General features: G+C 41.0%; 1 protein-coding gene across 1 annotated transcript in view; it reads left to right on the top strand.

Moving 5' to 3' along the window:
• Nucleotides 1-435: 435 nt before the first annotated feature.
• LOC127472004 (transmembrane protease serine 11E-like) overlaps nt 436-18,813 on the top strand; it is a 38,990-nt gene continuing 20,612 nt past the window's right edge. Inside the window, exons 1-3 of the mRNA XM_051789568.1 lie at nt 436-599; nt 8,755-8,876; nt 9,581-9,699. Of these exons, the coding sequence (XP_051645528.1) occupies nt 436-599; nt 8,755-8,876; nt 9,581-9,699 (405 nt within the window). The remainder of the gene's footprint in view (nt 600-8,754; nt 8,877-9,580; nt 9,700-18,813) is intronic.

The following is an 18,813-nucleotide window of genomic DNA, read 5'->3' as shown; positions in this document are numbered from 1 at the left end:
CACCAAGGTAGATCAGGCTTGGCTGACCAAGCCATTTACATCCATATTTGTTTTTGTGTTGGCTATCTCAGAAGAGAAGTGACTTAGCGTTGTGGTCAGTGTGGTGCCTCTCCCCTGTGGGTTTTACAGCGAGTGTATGGTAGAAGGTGCTGCTGCTCAGGAGACAGAAAGTTGGACAGAAAGGGAGTGCTGGAAAAGGGAGATCTCACGCACTTCCTGTTCCACTGTAGTGAAGAACAAGTCTTCTTGCTTGGGCCGGTTTATCTGCTCACTCCATCTCTGCCTGCCTGGGGAGCTCTTTGATGCAGAGCTGATCTGAAGGTTGCAGTCTCCTTATCAACTCCATGCTTACCTCTGTTTGTTTTTATTCTGAAGTTCGTTCCCTCATTTTGCAATAACCCACAGGGTGCTGGGTGTTGCGCCAGCTGTGCCTCAATGAAGGATCTTCATTCAACACCTTTCCCTCCCCGTCACACCAGTCAATGCGACTCCTGCATTTTCCAGCACCATTCGCTGCGCAGACCAGACTTTAGCAAAGTCTTCGTTGGCGGTCAGAAAGGCTACCAGACCTACCGGGACCTACCATGGGACCTTCAAAAGTAGGTGGCATGTTTTAGCTCAGCTAGTCTAACTTGAAGGTGTAATGGTGGTAAAGGATACTGTCTATGGGAAAGCTTTAGGATAGATATACAGAAGAGAAATCTGTTTGTTCTCTTGCCTGATTTTGGAGCTCATTGCTCTGTCGCTGCCTCTGTCTTCCTCTTAGACCTAGGGTACATCAGGGATCTGTCTGAAATGTTCAGCCTGAAAAGGGGCATTAGAGGGAAAGCTAAACAGTAAACTGCAGGCTGAATGGGAGGTTTTGGAGATTGTGGACTGGATGAAAAGAGTAACATGTGGCTGGAGTGAGAAATGCCAAGGGAAATCCTTCTCCACCATGGCCAGGAGCACAACCATTTGCCGTCCATTTAGAAAGATGATGTGATGGCTCAGGTTGACATTCACCTTTCCTCCCTGTGACCATCTCATCCTGCCTCCAGCAGGCTTTTATTGCAGCAGTGCAGAATCCAGGAAACTCTTTTGTGTCAAAATCAAATGCAGTAACATGATTTTTGGAAACTATGGGTTTTGATCAGGTCTAGTTGCAATAACATTTCCACCAAATCCTGCAAAAAATCCCAGTCAATTCTGTGATGGCAGCACAACCACATGAGGGGAACACTATAGGGGTTCATCATTCTGGTTTTGGCCCTTGTATTTTATAAGGAAGAATCCATATTTCTCAGGAGTAATGAATTACGAGGTGTTCTGTTTCTGAAAGTATTTTGTGCAGTCAGAGATGCTGGACACCCTTAGTTTTGTTTTACTGTAAAAATAATTAAGGCAGTGCTGAAAAGTTCAGAGTATTTTTACAAAAATAAGTCTTCCAGCTGCAACACTCTACTATGCTCTGTTGGGTCAGAGTAGAGATTGTGTCACAAGTGTACAGCAAATGTCTTGGAATTTATTTCTGTTCAACACACTGGGTTCTGGATTCACATGGCAATGGGGGATACTCAGTCTCCCACGAGTTTTTTTCTTGTTGTTGCCTCAGAAGGTGATGAAGCTTAGAAGTTTGATCTCAGAAACAAAATCCCAAAGAATCTGAAATATTTTTTTAACATCCTAATTATTTGGCTGGATGGCTGAATTTTTGTGTGGATTGTTAAAAATTAAAATATTACTCTCCTCTCTGGCATTGCTTTGGGCAAATGGCTGCAGGCGATTGCAAGGTACTACTTATTTTTTCCATCCTCAGTATTTTTAAAAATTGGATTTTCTAAATAATTTCTGGGCATGCTGAAATAGAAACATTGTTTCTGGATGGACAAAAATTATTATTGATGCATACTTCGGTGTTTTTTCTCATTTTGTGGGAACAATATAATTTTAGTCAATACAATGTCGTCTTTGCCAAGAGAAGATGGATTTCAGCTTTTTGTTCTGTGTTCCCCAGCGGTACCCTGCTCAAAACCCCAAGATCCCCTGCCCTGTTTAATATCCACAAATTAAAAGTTATGCCACTCTTACTGCCAGGTGAGGAAGAAATCCCCATCAGTTGTGAATACCAGTTTGTGTGTGTTAAATAAAGAGGGAAAACTAAGTGAGAGTTCTCTACCTAACAGAACTGAAAAACCATGTTGTTTTCTAGTTAGAGGTAAACCTAGTTGCCAGGTCTTGTTGATGTATACAGTGGTGTAAATAATTTTAATAACAGTGTGCTAGAGGGTAGTTAAACGACATCTGAATACAGTTTCTTTACCTCCTACTTAGGAAAGAATTTAATTGTTTAAATGGTTGTTTAAATTATTATAAAATCTAAAGTACATTAATGAAAAATCTGTGTTGGATAGTTAAATATTTTCATGTTTGGGAAGGGGTGGAAACTGCCTGGTCTTAATCAAAGCCCCTTTGTAATCTGTTAGATGCCCAGAGTTCTTTGCTGTGCAGGGATGTGGATTTGAGTGTGGAGCTGTAAGCTTTGCTGTTTGAGCTCATCGTCCTCTGCCTTAGTCCCATATAAGAGCGGTGTTTCAGTATTAGATTTATCCAGTTCCAAGATAACTCTTTTCAGAACATTTCAAGCTAAGTTGGAATGTGTGCTCCCTAAAATCCTTCAGGAAGCAAAGCTGCTAAGGAAAACTAGGCGGAGTAGACAGCCTTGCTGGTCTTGTCCCTCTGTTGTGCTGTGTCCTGCAGTCTGGAACGCAAGTGCAATGTCCTATCTGTAACTTCCTTGTGAAGATCTTGTGCCCTGACAGGGTGAGGTACAGAGTAGCTGGCATTGTATATGGTAGTCTAAAAGTGAATATGCATGTGGAAATGCAGTGCCACTCACACCAATTTGTCATGCAGTAGGTGGGCAATATGAATGCAAATTACAGACTGTTGAGGTGTAGCAGGAAATAGATACCAGCCCTGGTGCAAGAACACTCATATGCCATTGGCATTAATGGGAGTTAACTTTGATTATTGTAGGAGGCAGATGTGGTTCCTGCCTGGTGCCAAACAAGAACTTATTCTGTCAGTTTGTCCCAGAGTACATCCTGAGTTTAGAAAACCCTAGGGAAATACTTTTGATTCTGGTACACTCTACACCTCATTTGACTCATAGAGAATTGCTTCCATTTGTGTTTTGTTGCCACATGTGCTCAGTTTCTGGCCATTTTAGACAGGAAAACTAGAATGAGACAAGATCTTCTCCTGAGCCTTAAAATCTAGTCATTTTCATTCACTGAGCAAGCCCCAGTGTAAGATGCCCTTTTCTGGCACCTGCTATTCCTCTTAGATGATGTTTCAGAAGTGTTTCATTTATTGATTTTTTTCACAGGCAGTTTTATGATTGAGCATTTTGGGTCAGCATAAGATTTTAAAATCAAGGCATTCTGCTTCCACCACATACTCCTTCCGTGTTCGTGTTTCTGATTACATACAGATCTCCATTTTAAACGGAGCCAAACTAACACAAAGCTTGGGATGGCTTAGTTTGACATGCTTCTGATATAAGACAATCTGAAAGCTTCATGTGGTCTGTGGACAAACTTGGTAATGACAGGGGGACAGATTTTACACAGAACTGAACATGGAAATTTTCCAATTTCTCTGCTGCTGGACAATTTCCTGGGGTTTCAGTATCAGCTGAACCACTTGTCTAAGGATCTTTCTCTAATTTCAGCAGCATTTTTCTCGTGAAGAAATTTGTGAAAATATGTTGCTAGATTACAGCATCTCACTGTTTATCTACCCAGCCTAGTTATTGTTTATTGTATATCCTGGTTTAACCCCAACCAGAAATTAAGTAACATGCAGCCATTCACACACACCCCCCACCAGCCCCAGTGGGATGGGAAGGAGATTCAGGGAAAAACCAGTACTGAGCATGATGCTCTATGGTATCATGGTCAACTGTCCTGGCCATGCTCCCTCTCAGTTCCTTTTGCCCCTGCTCACTGCCAGAGCGTGGGAAACTGAAAAGTCCTTGACTTACAATAAGCACTACTGAGCAACAACTAAATCATCAGTGTGTTATCAACATTATTCTCACATTAAGCCTAAAACACAGCACTGCACCAGCTACCATGAAGAAAATTAGCTGTATCCCGGTTGAAATTAGGACATAAAGTATAAAATACAGGAAAATGTATTATTGTCCAGAAATATAAGCTTCTAAACCCCAGGGGAAGTTGGATACTTTGGGTCATATTCTGAGTAGACATAAGCTGTCACAAACTGTGATGATCACAGAAGGGCTGGTCTGTTGTATCAGACTTGCAGAACTCCTTCGTAGTGATGTTCAGTATAGTTTTCATATACCAGTAAACATATTTAAGTAAACAAATTAAAACACATTACTATCCTATTATTTGTGTATTCGTATATTACAATTATTGCTAAGGCTGATAGTGGTTTTTATAAATGTTTTTTTCCTCAAAACACCTTAAGAGAGAGGTGCTACACGTATTCTAAAACAGTGGAGAAAATTTGTCAATCTAAGTATGTCTCTCTTATACGACTAAAACCAAAGGACATATAATAGCCCACGAGAGATCATCTCTAGGTGACTGTTTTGGGCTTGGCTTTTCAGCTGTCTGTCCTGTCAGCACCTTTCTTGAGCAGACACTGCCAGTGAGTGTATGCCAAAGCAGAGCCTGTGCTGTCTTTCCTGGTTCATGCTGACTTAGCTAGACATGGTCTCTGATATGAAGCTCACTGCAGGTAATGGAGGGTTCCACAGGTGTCCAAGTGTGCTTTCAGCCCCAGTGAGGAAGACTTTTGAGGTTTTTCCTCTGAAGCAGACATTTTGACTCATAGAAGGCAGTTGTAATTCTGCTTCTTTGCAAGAAGTGAATATAAATTCCAATAGGTAAAAGACGCTAACTTCTTTTGTAAACAAACAGTTTCAGGCTGGAGTGAGGCAAGTGCACACATGATTTATTTAATGAAGTGTTTATTATTTGTTTACTGAATGGTACTCTTAATTTTTAATTTTTCTTTGACACTGATTTTTTCTCCTGATACTCCTCTGTTACAAAACGTTGACAGACATTATTAACTGTGTCCTTCTTATGTCTGTCTTGTAAAACGCAAAACAGGAGGGATCTCTCTGGCTCTGTGTTTGTTGGTGTGAGCTCCTTGTGGAGGATAATGTTCCTGGAGGTCTTCTCTGTGTGTGATGGGAAGGAACACAAGTATGGAATGCAGGGCTCCAGATTACCTACTACTGTTCAGGAAAGGTCTCAGTGGGTATTTCTAGGAAAATGAGTCAGTTGGAAAACCAAGACTGTGTTTGGAATTATTAGAAAACAAAGAGAGGCGAAACAAGTAAAATTGTCATGGCAATGTGAGCAATTTTATATCATTTTTTGTTGTTTTTCTCTGTCAGCAAATATTTCACTTCTCTTCCTCATAGGACAAATCTTAGTCTGGGACTTGGCAGTCTTCTGCCAAGAGATGAAACCCAGTCTGTGATTGCAATGTGTTTAAGATTACTGCATGGGCATGGTTGTCTGGGAAAGAGCAGAGTTTCTGGGGAAGAGGGAAGGACCACTTAAGCTGCAGACAGAAAAGCCCTGTCAGAAAGCCCTCTGAAGTCAGTGGAAAGCTTTCAGCTTCAGGTATTTGGTTCAGGCTTAAAATTTTCATTTCCATTTCTGCTCTGGAGGACTTCAGTGATCTCCCCAAATGGTGTGTTTTTAATCCTACTGTGCATTTATAGGCTACGCTCCCTGTTCCCTCTCTTGGAGGTAGACAGTTCCAAAGGAGTTAAAAAGGACTGTTAGACTCTTGATCTGAGAAAATAAATTCCCACTGCTGAACTTTATCAGCTCTCTGCAGAGTATTCAAGCCCTGACACGTCATCACATGGATTGAAGCTGTTTCAGTTCTGGCATGGTTGCTTCTCTTGTGTGTATTGAACCCCTGTAAGTACTGTTCAGTTTTACTCAGTGGGACATGTTGTCAGATACAATAATTAATATTTGAGGAATGAACCTCAGGAGATACAGTAAAGCAGCAATAAAGCTCAAAGTTAATGGGAATGGAAAAGTATCAGTTCAATGATCTTTACGGGTTTGTCTCACGGATATTTTTGAAAACCTGGATTTGAAATCCTCCTGGTCTGCAGAATGTCTATTCAAATGGGGAAGCATCCAGATGGTACAGCCTAATCAAGGATATTTTGCTCAAAAATACCTTTTGTTTCTAAAACCAATTTTTTTTTTCAAAAGAAATTAGGAGCGGAGAATAAAATTTAACAGGTGTTTCATGCTTATGTGTAAAAGGAAGGGAAAAAGTTTATTCAGACAAAACAAAAAGAAAAAAGACATCCAAGTTCCCAACAGTAATGCCCCCTCTCCATTAAGTGACTTTCTAAGATGTATTTATCAAACAGCTTCTTGTTTGAGGAAATTCAGTTTAGAAGCTGGTGCTGAGACCCCTTTGCACCTCTTTGAAATGATGCTCTCAAACAGGTTTCATGAATTAAGTGAAAGTCACATGTGTGAGTAAAATTACACACGTGAGTAACCGTTATGGACTGGGGTTTGTCTTTGACAAATGATAACACGGAACTTGAAAGAAGAAATAAAGAAGAAGAGTTATAAAAAAATGTTACAGTATGTAAAAAAAAATGCTGAAAAGGTTTCAAATTTATAGTGCTCTATTTAACTGTGTCCCAGTCATGTTACTTTGGTCTGAAACCGCTGTTTTGCTGATATGATAGGCAGTAATTTCTTCAGGCTCACCTAGTGCGGTGTAGAGGTGGCATTCAGCCTTTCAAATGGGCTTCTCCAACCCAACATTTTGGTTTGGGGCTATGCCAGGATCATTATAGCTGAAAGACCTTCTGAATGTTTTCCTTCTGTGCAGCTTAATCAAGACAACTACCTTTTAAATGACAGTATCTACAAGAATACAAGAGTAGGTTATCTTAAGTTAAATGCAATTTTTTTGGTTGTTTTGTTGGCTTTTCCTGTAACTTTGTCTCACTTCAAACATAATAGACACATTTGCAAAGCATATAAGCCATGCAAAAGACTACTAGCTGTAGTGGTGGGGAAAAAAACCCAACAAACTGTAAACCAACAAATGCACATGAAAAATTAAAGTTGAATTCACCACTGACTTTATGGTTTCACCTAAAAGCTACTACTTAGAAATATTCTTATTAACAAGTCCTGACTACTTATACTTGCTTATTTTTAATTTCTCCAGTTAAAGTTCTAAGGCAACTTCCATACAGTAGTCTGAGAAATAATTTTGGAGCTCTTAACAAGACTATTTAATTTGCTTTTTTTTTTTTTATGGATTCACAGATGCATTTTGAATCAAACTCGATGAGAGGTTACTAGGTGTTTTACAGGGTGGCAGGAGGGAAGGAAACACTAGATAGGAGAAGCAGGACAAGTCTCAACAGATCTGAGTGACAAATTATTATTCCCATTCTCATTCAATCAAATATCATGATATTTGGCCTAAGTCAGTTGTTTTCCAGGTCACAGTAATAAGGCTGTAATTGTAAGGCATTGCAATAGAATTAGAATGAAATATCAGGACCCACTTCGGTATTTATGTACCGTGCACACTGTGCTTGCTGTCTTTCTCCTGCACTGCAAACAATTGCAGTGATTGCTTGCAATTATTTCAACTTATTTTAATGCATTTAAACTTCTGGCTCATGAGATGTATGTTCTGGGAGTGAACTATGTATGTGGAAACTCACTGAGGTGTCTTGCAGCCTCAGAAGAGGATCCCTGCAGCCTGTTTTCCTATGGTAGGCTATATCTTAACCTGAAGGTGGGTATGTCTGCATGAGTGAGGTATCTGACTCTACAATTAAGAACTCTTTGCCAAAAATTGTTGCTTCCTCTTCTGTATTTTTTGTAATAAAGTAGAAAAATGGCTTTAAAGATCTTCAGGTGTCTTTGAGTTTATAGACAAAGGCAGAATTTGCTGTAACCAACTTTTTTCAGGTAGTTTTTGTTTAACTATAGTACTGACTGTCCATTGACTTTCCTTGAGTTAATTTGGATTAGCACCTGTAATTAAGAGCACAGCAGAGAGAAGTATCTGGTGAGGTTTCCTACCTGTGTCTGCTCACATGTCCTTGCCCTTCCCTGTCATTCTATCACTTCAGCAAATACTGCTTGAAGCAGTGTTTTCTTCTTGCTTTTAGATTCAATCTAAGCAAAACAGGAAGCAAAGGCTGGCCCTCTGAAATCTCTTTCTCTTTTTTGTCCATCTATGCTTTGAAGGCTGAAATGGGTTGAGCAGCTTGAATAATGTATAGATATGTACTTAACAAATCAGAGGGTGCTTTTTACCAATTGCTGTATGAAAGTTCACCTAGCTGAAGATTAAGTTTTATTCTTGCAGATATATAGTCGGGAGTCACATAAGAATCTTAGCGGGGCTCCTATTTAATTTGGCCCTAATAATAAAAAAACCAAACCCTCAAACCTGTCTGTGTTCTTTGACTTCTAGCACATCCCAACATCTATTTCAAAATAGTCTTGAGTCACGGTTTCATTTTCCAGGGTGTTGAAGGGTGAGAAGTCAATTAATATTGCTAGGAAGAATCATGTGGACTCATCAAGGGAGAAAACTTTACCTTCTTTTTTCTTTTTTTTTTTTTTTGGGGGGGGGGAGGGGGTGTGTTGTTAAATAGAAAAGAATATTTTACTAATTTCTCCCTTTGTTTTTCCTAATTTTCCCCAGAATTCATCAGTCAGCTATTAAAATAAGACATCTTGAGCCCCGGAAAATTGCTCTAATTGTTATTGGAACAGCAGTGGCAGCAGCTATCACCATTGGTCTCCTAGTTTATTTTCTGGCATATGGTAAGTTTTACATAATATATCACTGTTCCTATGCTTAGTGCATTTCCTTTGTGCCTGTTGTGCTGGGAGTTTTCACCAGTCTGTCTAAAGCTCACTTGGGGAAAAAACACTGATTTCTCCAGACCTCTCTTTCCTTCCTCATTTAGCATCTTTGCAGATCTCTTAGGAACATTTCCTGCTGAGCAGGGTGGTTTAGGGCTGTGGTTTATGTTGGCTTTCACTTGCTTTCACTTGTTTCACATTTTTTTCATGATCTACTTCTGTGATTAAGTCAACACATAAGTCTTCTGGTCTCCCTTACATGAGTGACAAACAGAGCCTTCTGCATGTCTGTCTGTGGTGTTTTGCTGTTCCCTGTTCCCGATCACTAGCAACTGCCTGCCAGGGCTTGGTGTTGAGTTGGCAGGCCAGGAAGAAAGGTAACTGAGCAGGAAGATGAAGCTTGTGATCCCGTGTGAGCCCCGAAGTGCTGTTGGTTGGCCACAAGTGTAACTGTTGGGGAAACTGGGCTTTGATCACCTAACTCAATTGAGTGCTTGCTACTGGGCTCCTAGCTTTTGGAAGCTGTATTTGAATGGGTTGGATATACATGAAGGCTCATCCACTTCCTAGATGTCTGGATATCAGTCAGCCCCAGGTGTTTTTCTAAAGTTCATTCATCTTGGTGCTTCGAGTATTGCCTATTCCTCTTCTTTCCCTTACAGATCAGCAGCTGTTCTATTACAGTGCCAATGTAAAACTCACCAACATCCGGTACAATAATGAATTTTCCAGGCAGTCCTCAGGAAGGTTTAGAGACCTGAGCGAGAGGGTTGAGAGACTGGTAAGTTTGGACCGTTGTGCCTTTCCATGAAGAAGTGTATGATAGTACAACAGTCATTAATGTGAACAGCACATTCTTGACCACAGGTGTCTGGTGTACCCTCGGCCCCCACGGTGAGCAGAATGGATTGCATGAGAGTTGTGATCACACCTGGTAGACCAGACACTTCCCCCTCTGTGTGTTCTAGTGTGTCACCTCTCTCTATCCCTGCAGTGGTGAAGTAGATATTGACAATAATGTCGTCTTCCTCCTATTTCACTGATCAGTTGTGTGTGTTCTCTTTTGCTGCCCTGAGCCTGGTTTTGTGATTTATGTCCCATTGTCTCTAAGGACAGCATTCTTTTACACCCTCTCCTTTACAGGGTGGGGAACTATACCTGTTGGGCTGTGACTGTATGCTGAGAAAACAACACACAAGCCCTTTTCCTGCGCCTTTGGTATGTTTTGTTGGGAAACCCTCCCACAAATAGCAGAGGCTGCTGAGTGGCTCTCAGTCATAGAGTAGCTATGGAAATAAATAGACACATTGCAATTTCCTTTCTTGTTTTCTCTTTGAGACACTACCCCACAAATGCTAATTACAGAGTTCATCTCTATACAACAATAAGCACGTGATTGTGCTTGTATCTTTTTGTGTTTCACTCATCAGAATCCGATGCATATCTCTTACCTCCCATTTGGCAACCATGCACAGGTGGCCAGTTCATAGGACAATTGATGCTTTGCTCCCCACTATCATTTAATTTAGGGCCATATCACTTGTCCACAACAAACTGTGAGCTGCGGTGTTCATTGCTCTGCAAAAGTAGGGTGCTGTGTAGGGATCTGGCAGTGCTAGCATCTCTTCACAGATCCACTGTTGAGGGCCTCAGAGATCTTAGTTATCCTCTTATCTGTGTGCATTTGTTTTCTTTCTACCCTCTTTGCCCGCTGGGGACCATACCATATTTCCCAAGATGAGCTTCTGTTGCATATCTGCATGTATAGAGTCTTACACAAGCTGTGTTCACCTAGGTGCTACTGCTTTACAACTATTACCTAATAATTGCAGGTTTTTAACCTTGTGATATAGGACCTTGGAGAGGGAATGTTCCCCCTGACCAAGAAGACATTGTGTCTTGCTGAGGTGGAAGGAAAGCAAGGACTGGGAAGAAGTCTGAGGAATAATGCTTCATCGAGTACAGTGTATCCCTTTCTCCCATTCCATTCCCTCATCATTTTTTAAAACATGTGGCTACTTTGGCAAAGAAACACTTATTTTAGCTAAAAGGTTCTTTCAGACAGTCCCCAATGCAGTCAGATTTCCTCTGAACATGGCTATCAATTTAAATGCTTAAATGGAAGCCAATGCTTTAGAAACCCTGTCTCCTCTCTGGGTGTTGAGCAGTTCTGATGGTAGTAACAGTAAATACCAATGCTGGTTGAGCAGTGAGAACCATTATTTCAGAGCATGTTGATTGTACCTGATAAGTAACACCATAACAAACATACAAAGAACTGTGTTGCCTTTCCTTCGTTCCTGTGACTTTCTTAAGAGTTGTCTTTAATTCAACCATTAAATTCTACCTTCCTCTTTTAAATTTTATGAACTCTTCGCTCTAATTTTAGGTCAGCTTATATAAATGGTCCCTGGCATAATCTTTGACTTTTTGTGGTTTTAGCTCCAGATGTTCCATCTAACAAGAATTTGTGAGACTGACAATTGTCCATAAATTTACTCAAAGCAACTTTGTACAGTAAAGAAACAATATGTTGTAAGTCTGATTTTATAACAGAAAAACTCACCTTGTGGTGATTAAAATCAAAGCAATCTTTCCAGACACGCACATATCCTCTTGATTTCTTGTCTCAGAACATCCGCATTTTTATTTTGCAGATTTTCACACCATCTCTTTAATAGAGGAGGAGATAATTGAGTTCTTTATCACATTTTCTGATTTGTCTGGATTTACTGAAATCCTTTGCAGTCCTTCCCTGGCTAGTGTCAGGATATGGATGACCAAGCCTTCCCATTGTCATAGTATTAAGGATACCTTAAGCTCATGTTGTGAAACAGTGAGTCAATGAAGATAAATGCAATGTCTTTCTCAACACTTGGTGCAAAGTGAACAGAAGTGAATCATCTCTGATAATCAGAAGCATTCAAATTACCTGAGTTAGTGCAACTCCCTGACAAGTGCTGCCTTCTCTGATCCCTTCCCTGATGCAGCCTCCTTCATTTTTCTCCAGAACAACCCTGAAAGGAGCTCTTTTCAGAGTTGATGTTTCACCAGGAAAAATGTGTTTGCTTCCATAGGGAAGTCTACAATGCCTTCCTTGGGATTGGCAGGAAAGGTCTTGGTGTTTGCTTTGGTTTCCAGATTTGAATAGTAACACCCATTGTGTGAACAACATTCCTGACTCTTATCTCATTGAAGGTGGGAGGGAATGCAGCCAGATCATGCCAGAGAGCTGATGAAGCTGGTGCACCAGTCAACATCTCAGGGCTGACTGGAAAGTCTGGAAAATGTCTTCTGGGGTGGAGCTGGGGGGGACTGAGGAACAGATGATGAAAGGTCTTTGCTCCTTGAGTGGCTTCCTGCAAGTGGCTGTGAGAGTTCCCTTTGTTCTCTCCTGAAAAAGCAGACCTGACTGAATGCCACTGGGAAAGAGATATTCCAGCGCACCAGAGCCTCCTTGTTTTTCTAATTGGGCAAGTCCTTCTTCCCTTGCCAAGCTAAAGTGCACTGTGCCAGACTGTCCCCTCTTACACTGGATAAAAAAGGCACAGTCACAGCCTTATGATTCTTTTGCCAAGGAGCCGCTATTTTATATGGGCTCACTTATTGTGTGGCTGATCTGCACAACTTTCACCCACTAGTTTTCTCCACCTCCTGCATCAGACCTTAATTTTTTTTCTTTTCCCACAAAATCTATTAATTCTTTTGGATTTTCCAAGAATGCCTTGGACACCCTAACTACTCTCTTGTGAAGAACATCCTGTGGGGAGATTTTCAAGCTTTACTTCTTCAGCCTCTCTGGCATGCTAAAGTCTGGAGAGAGTTGAGACAGCCAGATAGACCTGGGTGACTGGAATGATCCCAATTGCCTACTCTGGGCAGCTGCAGTAACTGCCCTATGTGCAGGAAGAAGGGTGAAGGGGCATTGTATCCACTGTGGAAAGTCATCTTTGATCCCAGGAGAAGATGTGCATTCAGGAGAGCTTGAAATGAGCCCATCTCAATGGGAATTGTCTCAGCTGAAGGCTGGCAAGTTTCTAGCTGTGAGAGAGAGGTGGATATCAAGCAGTCACAGCATGTGACCCCGTTAGTGCATTTCTGGTTGCTCAATAGAATCAGACACCAGGCTTTACCCTGCCCACCAGTGATTTGCAAATGCACTTGTTGGGTCTCTTTTGCCACTACAATAACTTTCTGATACTTTCTTCTGGAAGCTGTGAGCTTTCTCCTCTTCAATGACAGTCTATGCAACCCTTCTCCTTTCCCAGGCACCGAGTATTTCCCTATCTCCTTCTCTGCCCAGAACTATTCCCAGCCCTGATGTCAGGCTGCTTCTCCCTGCCTATTCTACGTGTCTCTGTCAAATCTTGTGTTAGACACTTTAGCCTTCCCAGCTTTTGCGGTTATGCCCTGTCTGTTATCCCCTATTACTCCTGCTCCCATGTGATGGTAAGCCAGGCTGGAGCTGGGTGGGTGAATGTTCCTCAGGTATGAGTACAGCGTGGCTCCCTCCTTGGCTAGTTGGGTGGCTGGGGGAGAGGTGAGGTGTTTGTTTTCCCTCCTTGAGTGCCTTGAGCCATTAAATGGATGGGCATGGATTTCCCCTGTTGTCTCATAATCCACAAGGCACCTGGGCTATCCTTTCCTTCAGCCATCTGAAACCAACACAGAACTAACTGGCTGGATCTGGGTAGAGTGGCTGAGGATTATATTAAAATGATACCTGGATACTTCCCCTGGGAAAATACTGCCTATCCAAATATTTCTATTGAATTGATAGAAATTCATCAAGTAATTCATACCTCAGGACTCAGTATTGTGTGCCAGGATACTTCTTCTAGAAACAGACATCTTGTTTCACTGACATCAACTGACAAGAGAATCTTCTGTTCAGGGAAAGTTTTTAAGTTTTTAATGAATACAGCTCTTGAAGTTTGTCCTATCTGATAGAGCTGAATTAGTGTGGGTTTAATTCAGAAATAATGTCTCTACTGAGTATTGCAGAGACACTTGTGATACCACAGGAAAATACTGCAGAACAGTCCTGATGACTCTGTCTGTTCTCAGTCAGTTGAATGGCTCACTGCTGAGTCCCTGTACTGGGGAGGAGGAAGGCAGTTTTCTCCCTTGGCAGATGATGATTTTAGAGGTTACTAACACACTTCTCTCACTATAGATGAGGTGGAGAAGAAACAGAGGAGCAGGCAGGTGCCATGCACCTCCCTTCCCACACCTCTCTCCAGTTCTTTGTGCTGCAATGTGGATGAGGATCCCAAGAACTGCCAGGTGCAGCATTTGGTACTCAGTTCTCTGCAGCTCTGCACTGTCCCTACTGCTTTGTGGTTCAGAAAGAGGGCTTGTCAGCTGAATCCAATGCCTCTGTTTAGCTGCCCTCTGGCTACCACCTCAAAAGACACCAGTGGGGAGCAATGGGAGCTCACTTTGTCTTCTGCATCTTCAGTAGCGCAGATTCTCATCTGATTCAGCACAATTCAGTTATGACCAAGAAACAGTTTGCTAGCCCCTTGGCACTGATATCTCCTCTGTGTAGACAGGGAACTGAGTTGGAGAGACAATTGAAAGGCCAAATCCATAAAGCCACTTAGGCATCTGGGAAGAGATCTCCGGAGATAAAAACGAATTTTTCAAGTGCCTATGGGTAACCAGGAAAGGATCTGCTTAGTTTCTTTGGCACACTTGGATTTTATTTACTCTCATCACAGTACTTAAGTTGCTTTGTGTTTGTTCTCTCTGAACCCCCATATAGCCATCTATGCTTCCATGGAAAGCATAGCTTTAACACCTGATAACCTTGTGTGGTGGAAGAGTTAGCCTTCAACCGGATGCATTTAAAAGAAAGACTCTCTGCTTTATAACCAGGGATAAGCTTGCAGTCATCCCAATATCGGGAAATATCTTGTATCATGTGAGTTGTGAACAACTTACTGTCACATCTGCAGGGCTAGAGGGTCAGTCAAAGTCCTGACTAGTGTTTCCATCACAGCTGAACTCGAAGCCTAGCTGAAAACACCAACAAGAGTGGTGAGTGAGCAGATGAGACTGCTGTTTTATGGCACTTGGCCTTTTCAAGTCAGACATGCCTCGAGTTTTCCTGGGGAGCAGAAGTGTGTGTGCATTTGGGAGAGAGAGAGAGAGGTGAAACACAAATTCCTTCAGAGCCAAGAGCTAGCTGCAAATCTGGCTGAAACTATGCATGAGGTGTGTTTGTCACACCTTGCACGTGGGTGTTAAGGTAAAGCTCAGAAGCCTGTTCCTTGCTATATCAGTGCCTTATGGTCCTTGGGCTGGAGTAGATCCCCAAGGCAGTATTTTTGAAACACTTCTAAAGACTGTTTGCTCTGGGAGACCAGACTTTGAGGATTATTTTAGTGATGATAACTAAACATGCCCCAAGAAAGGGGAGTATGCTGAAGTTCAAGGGAGTCTAACATAACTCTCATTTTTACAGTAAATGGAAAAGTGTAACTATCTACAAGTATCATGTAACTTCATCTGCTGTGTGTGCTATTCCCCCTCAAAACACTTATTTTTCCCTCTCAGCCCCTGAAACAAAAGAAAATTTAATATAAATTGGACAGATCACAGAAATTATGGTATCTGCAGCAGCCAGGTCTTTCCAAGGACTTTTCTGTCTTGCGGCACCCAGACCAAGCTCAGTAAGAATGTCCCTGGTTGTAATAAATTTCAAAAGAAATTTGGCAGTGTTTGCAGATAAGGATCGCAAAATCTAAACCCTAAGCCCTTATTTAAACCCAAGCATTCTTAGACTCTGTATGTGCTCCCTCAAGTGCTTACTTAGTATTGATATGAGTTGTAAAGAACTGCACTTTTATTGAAAGGTTATCTTGTACATCACTAAAGGCAATTTTATTTACAAGTGCATCTATAGTACAAAAACTAGAATAATGAAGCTTTTTAAATGAAATTTTTTAGAGATTTTTTTATAATAGTCTCCCTTTTTTCTTATTCTGACAAACAATATTGTAAAATGGGAAAAAAATCTTTTATCTATGTAAAAAATATATTTAAGGAACATTTTGAGAGAAAATATACCAAAATAAATGTAGCGCATTTGACAACTTCTGCTTTATAAACTTAATTTTAAGGCAATGGTTCTTATAAATAGGAAGCCTTGTCCTTGGACTAGCATGGTACAATCGGGGTGCCCTCTATGGGTGACTGGGGCTAGAAACAATACAGAAAGGATTTTCCATGGTAATTCAGCCAACTGGGAAAAAATGGCAGTGGATCAGTGGCCAAGATGACAAACTGATGACTTGTTTATTTAGGTCTGGAATTAGAGGTTGACAGCACACTTGACTGTCAGTATGCATATATACAGGTGTGGCCTTAAAGAGATAGGTGAAGTGCTGTACACTGAGAGAGGAAATAACTCACAGAAAACACCCACAACTCACTTGTGATGCTTTTTTCAGAAATTCCTATTGAAATTAAAAGAAGAAAAAGACCCCTGGCACATGTATTGATTTAATAAGAGAGATGTTTTCTTGCTTTAAATTTCATTTCCAGTTTTTCCTGTATCCATGGGTCACAGTAGCACAGGAAGCAAAAAAAAATATTGAGGAAAATATGAAGCGTTTTCAAATGCTGGTGTGAGCTGATGCAACATAGTGCATGAAGCTGTAGCTTAGTGTTTTTCATCACTTGTAATATCTCAAAATGTTGGTGTGCTCCACCTAAATTGCATGAATTTACAGGATGAATGGTTAGTTATCAAAAATGTTACTAATATACAACTTTTTCTCCCACTTAAATTCAGCAATCCTTTAACTTATTTGATTCTTTGACTTATTAAGGAAATATAATTTTCTCAAATAATAGGCATGCTAACTGATTTTTCTTTTTTTCATATTTTTTTCTTGGTCCATCAAAGCAGAAGTTCTAATAAGCACATACAAATCCAGGAAAATCATAAACCAACCCACTGCCAATAAATAAGTAACTTTAATTCAGTTCCAGTGTGTGTCATAAAAATCTAAAAAATGCACACAAGGAAAATGGATGTGAACCTGAGCTGGAAAAGGAATTCAAAATGATGTAAAGGGTAGCTATCAATAGTGTGTATGATTAAGGGTAGAACCTTATCTTAATTATATATCCACAATCCAGAATTACTGCATTGTTTGCAGGTAATTATATCAATGAAGTGATTGAAGATGTGAACTGCTGATCAAAATCTGGCTAGTCAAGAGAGTGGTTGCTTAGTACCTGATGTTTTCAAAAGTGAGAATCCAAATTCAATACTGAAGTTGTGTGGTTGATGGTATCTGGGCACTTGCAAGCTGAATACACCACCACGATCTTCCTTAGATTTCATAAAACTGTTCTTTTCCTAAGAGGCATTCGCTCTTGTATTTCAGCTCCTTACCTCTAAGTATTACTTAAAAAACCCCAGTGGGCACAAAATCATTTTCCTGGGAAAAGTGTACTATTTGGAGGGCGTGGGGGGGAACTAAATGCAAAGACCTTCTCTGGATATCAGCACAGGTGTTTTTCTCTCCAAATTCAATTTTCTCTCCAAAAGTTGGAAAAATCACCTCTTTAAGTGGACAAAATTTCAATAGCAGTGTGAAAGTTTTAGGAAGCTAATTATGGATAATTGAAAGCAGGGAGTAGGAATGGGAATACTTAGGTGACCTTAATTCCAGCTGTCACTAATATACATGGCTATAATGAAACAGTCATGTCATTACATGCCTTTGAAATTGGTTGCACTAGGCATGAGCATGGTACTTTAAATCCTGACATTAATGCCATGTATTAGTCCTCTTAATTTCTTTTATCTGAAAGACCAATCTTTTTAGGAACTACTGTACAAGGACAATTATTCCTCTTTTGCAGCTGACACCTCCAGGAACCATCCAGCTGAACACCTTATTTTAGTGCATTCAGGCAGTGCTAACTCAATCTTCAGCTTCAGGAGCCTGGTCAGCTTAAACCCTGTGAAGAGTTTGTGATACCATTTGCAGATATTTGGGGTCACACGGCCCTTGCCTGCTGTGACACATGCTGTCTTTGTGAATGTGTGGTTTCTGATAGGAAAGTTTCTGATCTTCTGGTTTGATGGAGGCACATGGACTATTACACTCACTCTCCTTCACGTCCATTTTCTTCACCCTGGGCGAGGACTGTGGCTGTAGGGCTATTGTGTAGTAATTGATATGTCTGCTTCCAAGGAGAGTGTGATGTCCATATCCTGGTTTAGGACACTGCCAGGTTCTTTTTTTTTTGCTGCCCCTGTCATTATTTCTCCTCATGTCCTCTACCAACCCCTTAGTTACAATCAGGGCAGGAAAAATGTCAGGTTCTCAAGGGAGCTTCTACTGGATTTACATTATGAGCAGCTCTGGGGGTCTCAGCAGGTTGTGCTGTAATCTGGGGAGAGTCACTGAAGCAAGTGGCAGGCTCCAATTAATATTTACAGTCAAAGAGCTTTAAAAATCACTAATAATAGGCTTTACACCCTAAGTAGCTAGTGAAGTAAGAGGAAGAATGTAGTATGAGGATAGCTGTTGAAGGACTGAACTGGCAGCAGGCAAAAATGCAATACTATTGAGCAACAAGATGATTTGTGCTCCCAAACCTACTGAATGCTTTTGAATATCCCATGCAAGTAATTCAGTGGGTTCAGCAAATACTTAAGAGGAAAGTTCTATCAAACTAGATTTAAGAAAACGTTTTGATAAATCCTGTTACCCTGAGTGCAGTGACAGAGCAGCGTTTGGTGGGAGAAAGCAAGGGCCTGACACTGCTCACCTTGCTGGGTCCCTTCCAGACCCAGCTACACATCTGGGCAAGCCCAGCTCATGTCAGCTCCATACTACACCAGAGCGAGGGGATCCCTGTCATGTGA

The sequence above is a fragment of the Manacus candei genome, unplaced genomic scaffold (assembly GCF_025592945.1).
Source record: "Manacus candei isolate 608988 ecotype Guabito, Panama unplaced genomic scaffold, ASM2559294v1 h1tg000028l, whole genome shotgun sequence".
Classification (NCBI taxonomy): Eukaryota; Metazoa; Chordata; class Aves; order Passeriformes; family Pipridae; genus Manacus; species Manacus candei.
This window is presented reverse-complemented; position numbering and strand designations above follow the sequence as displayed.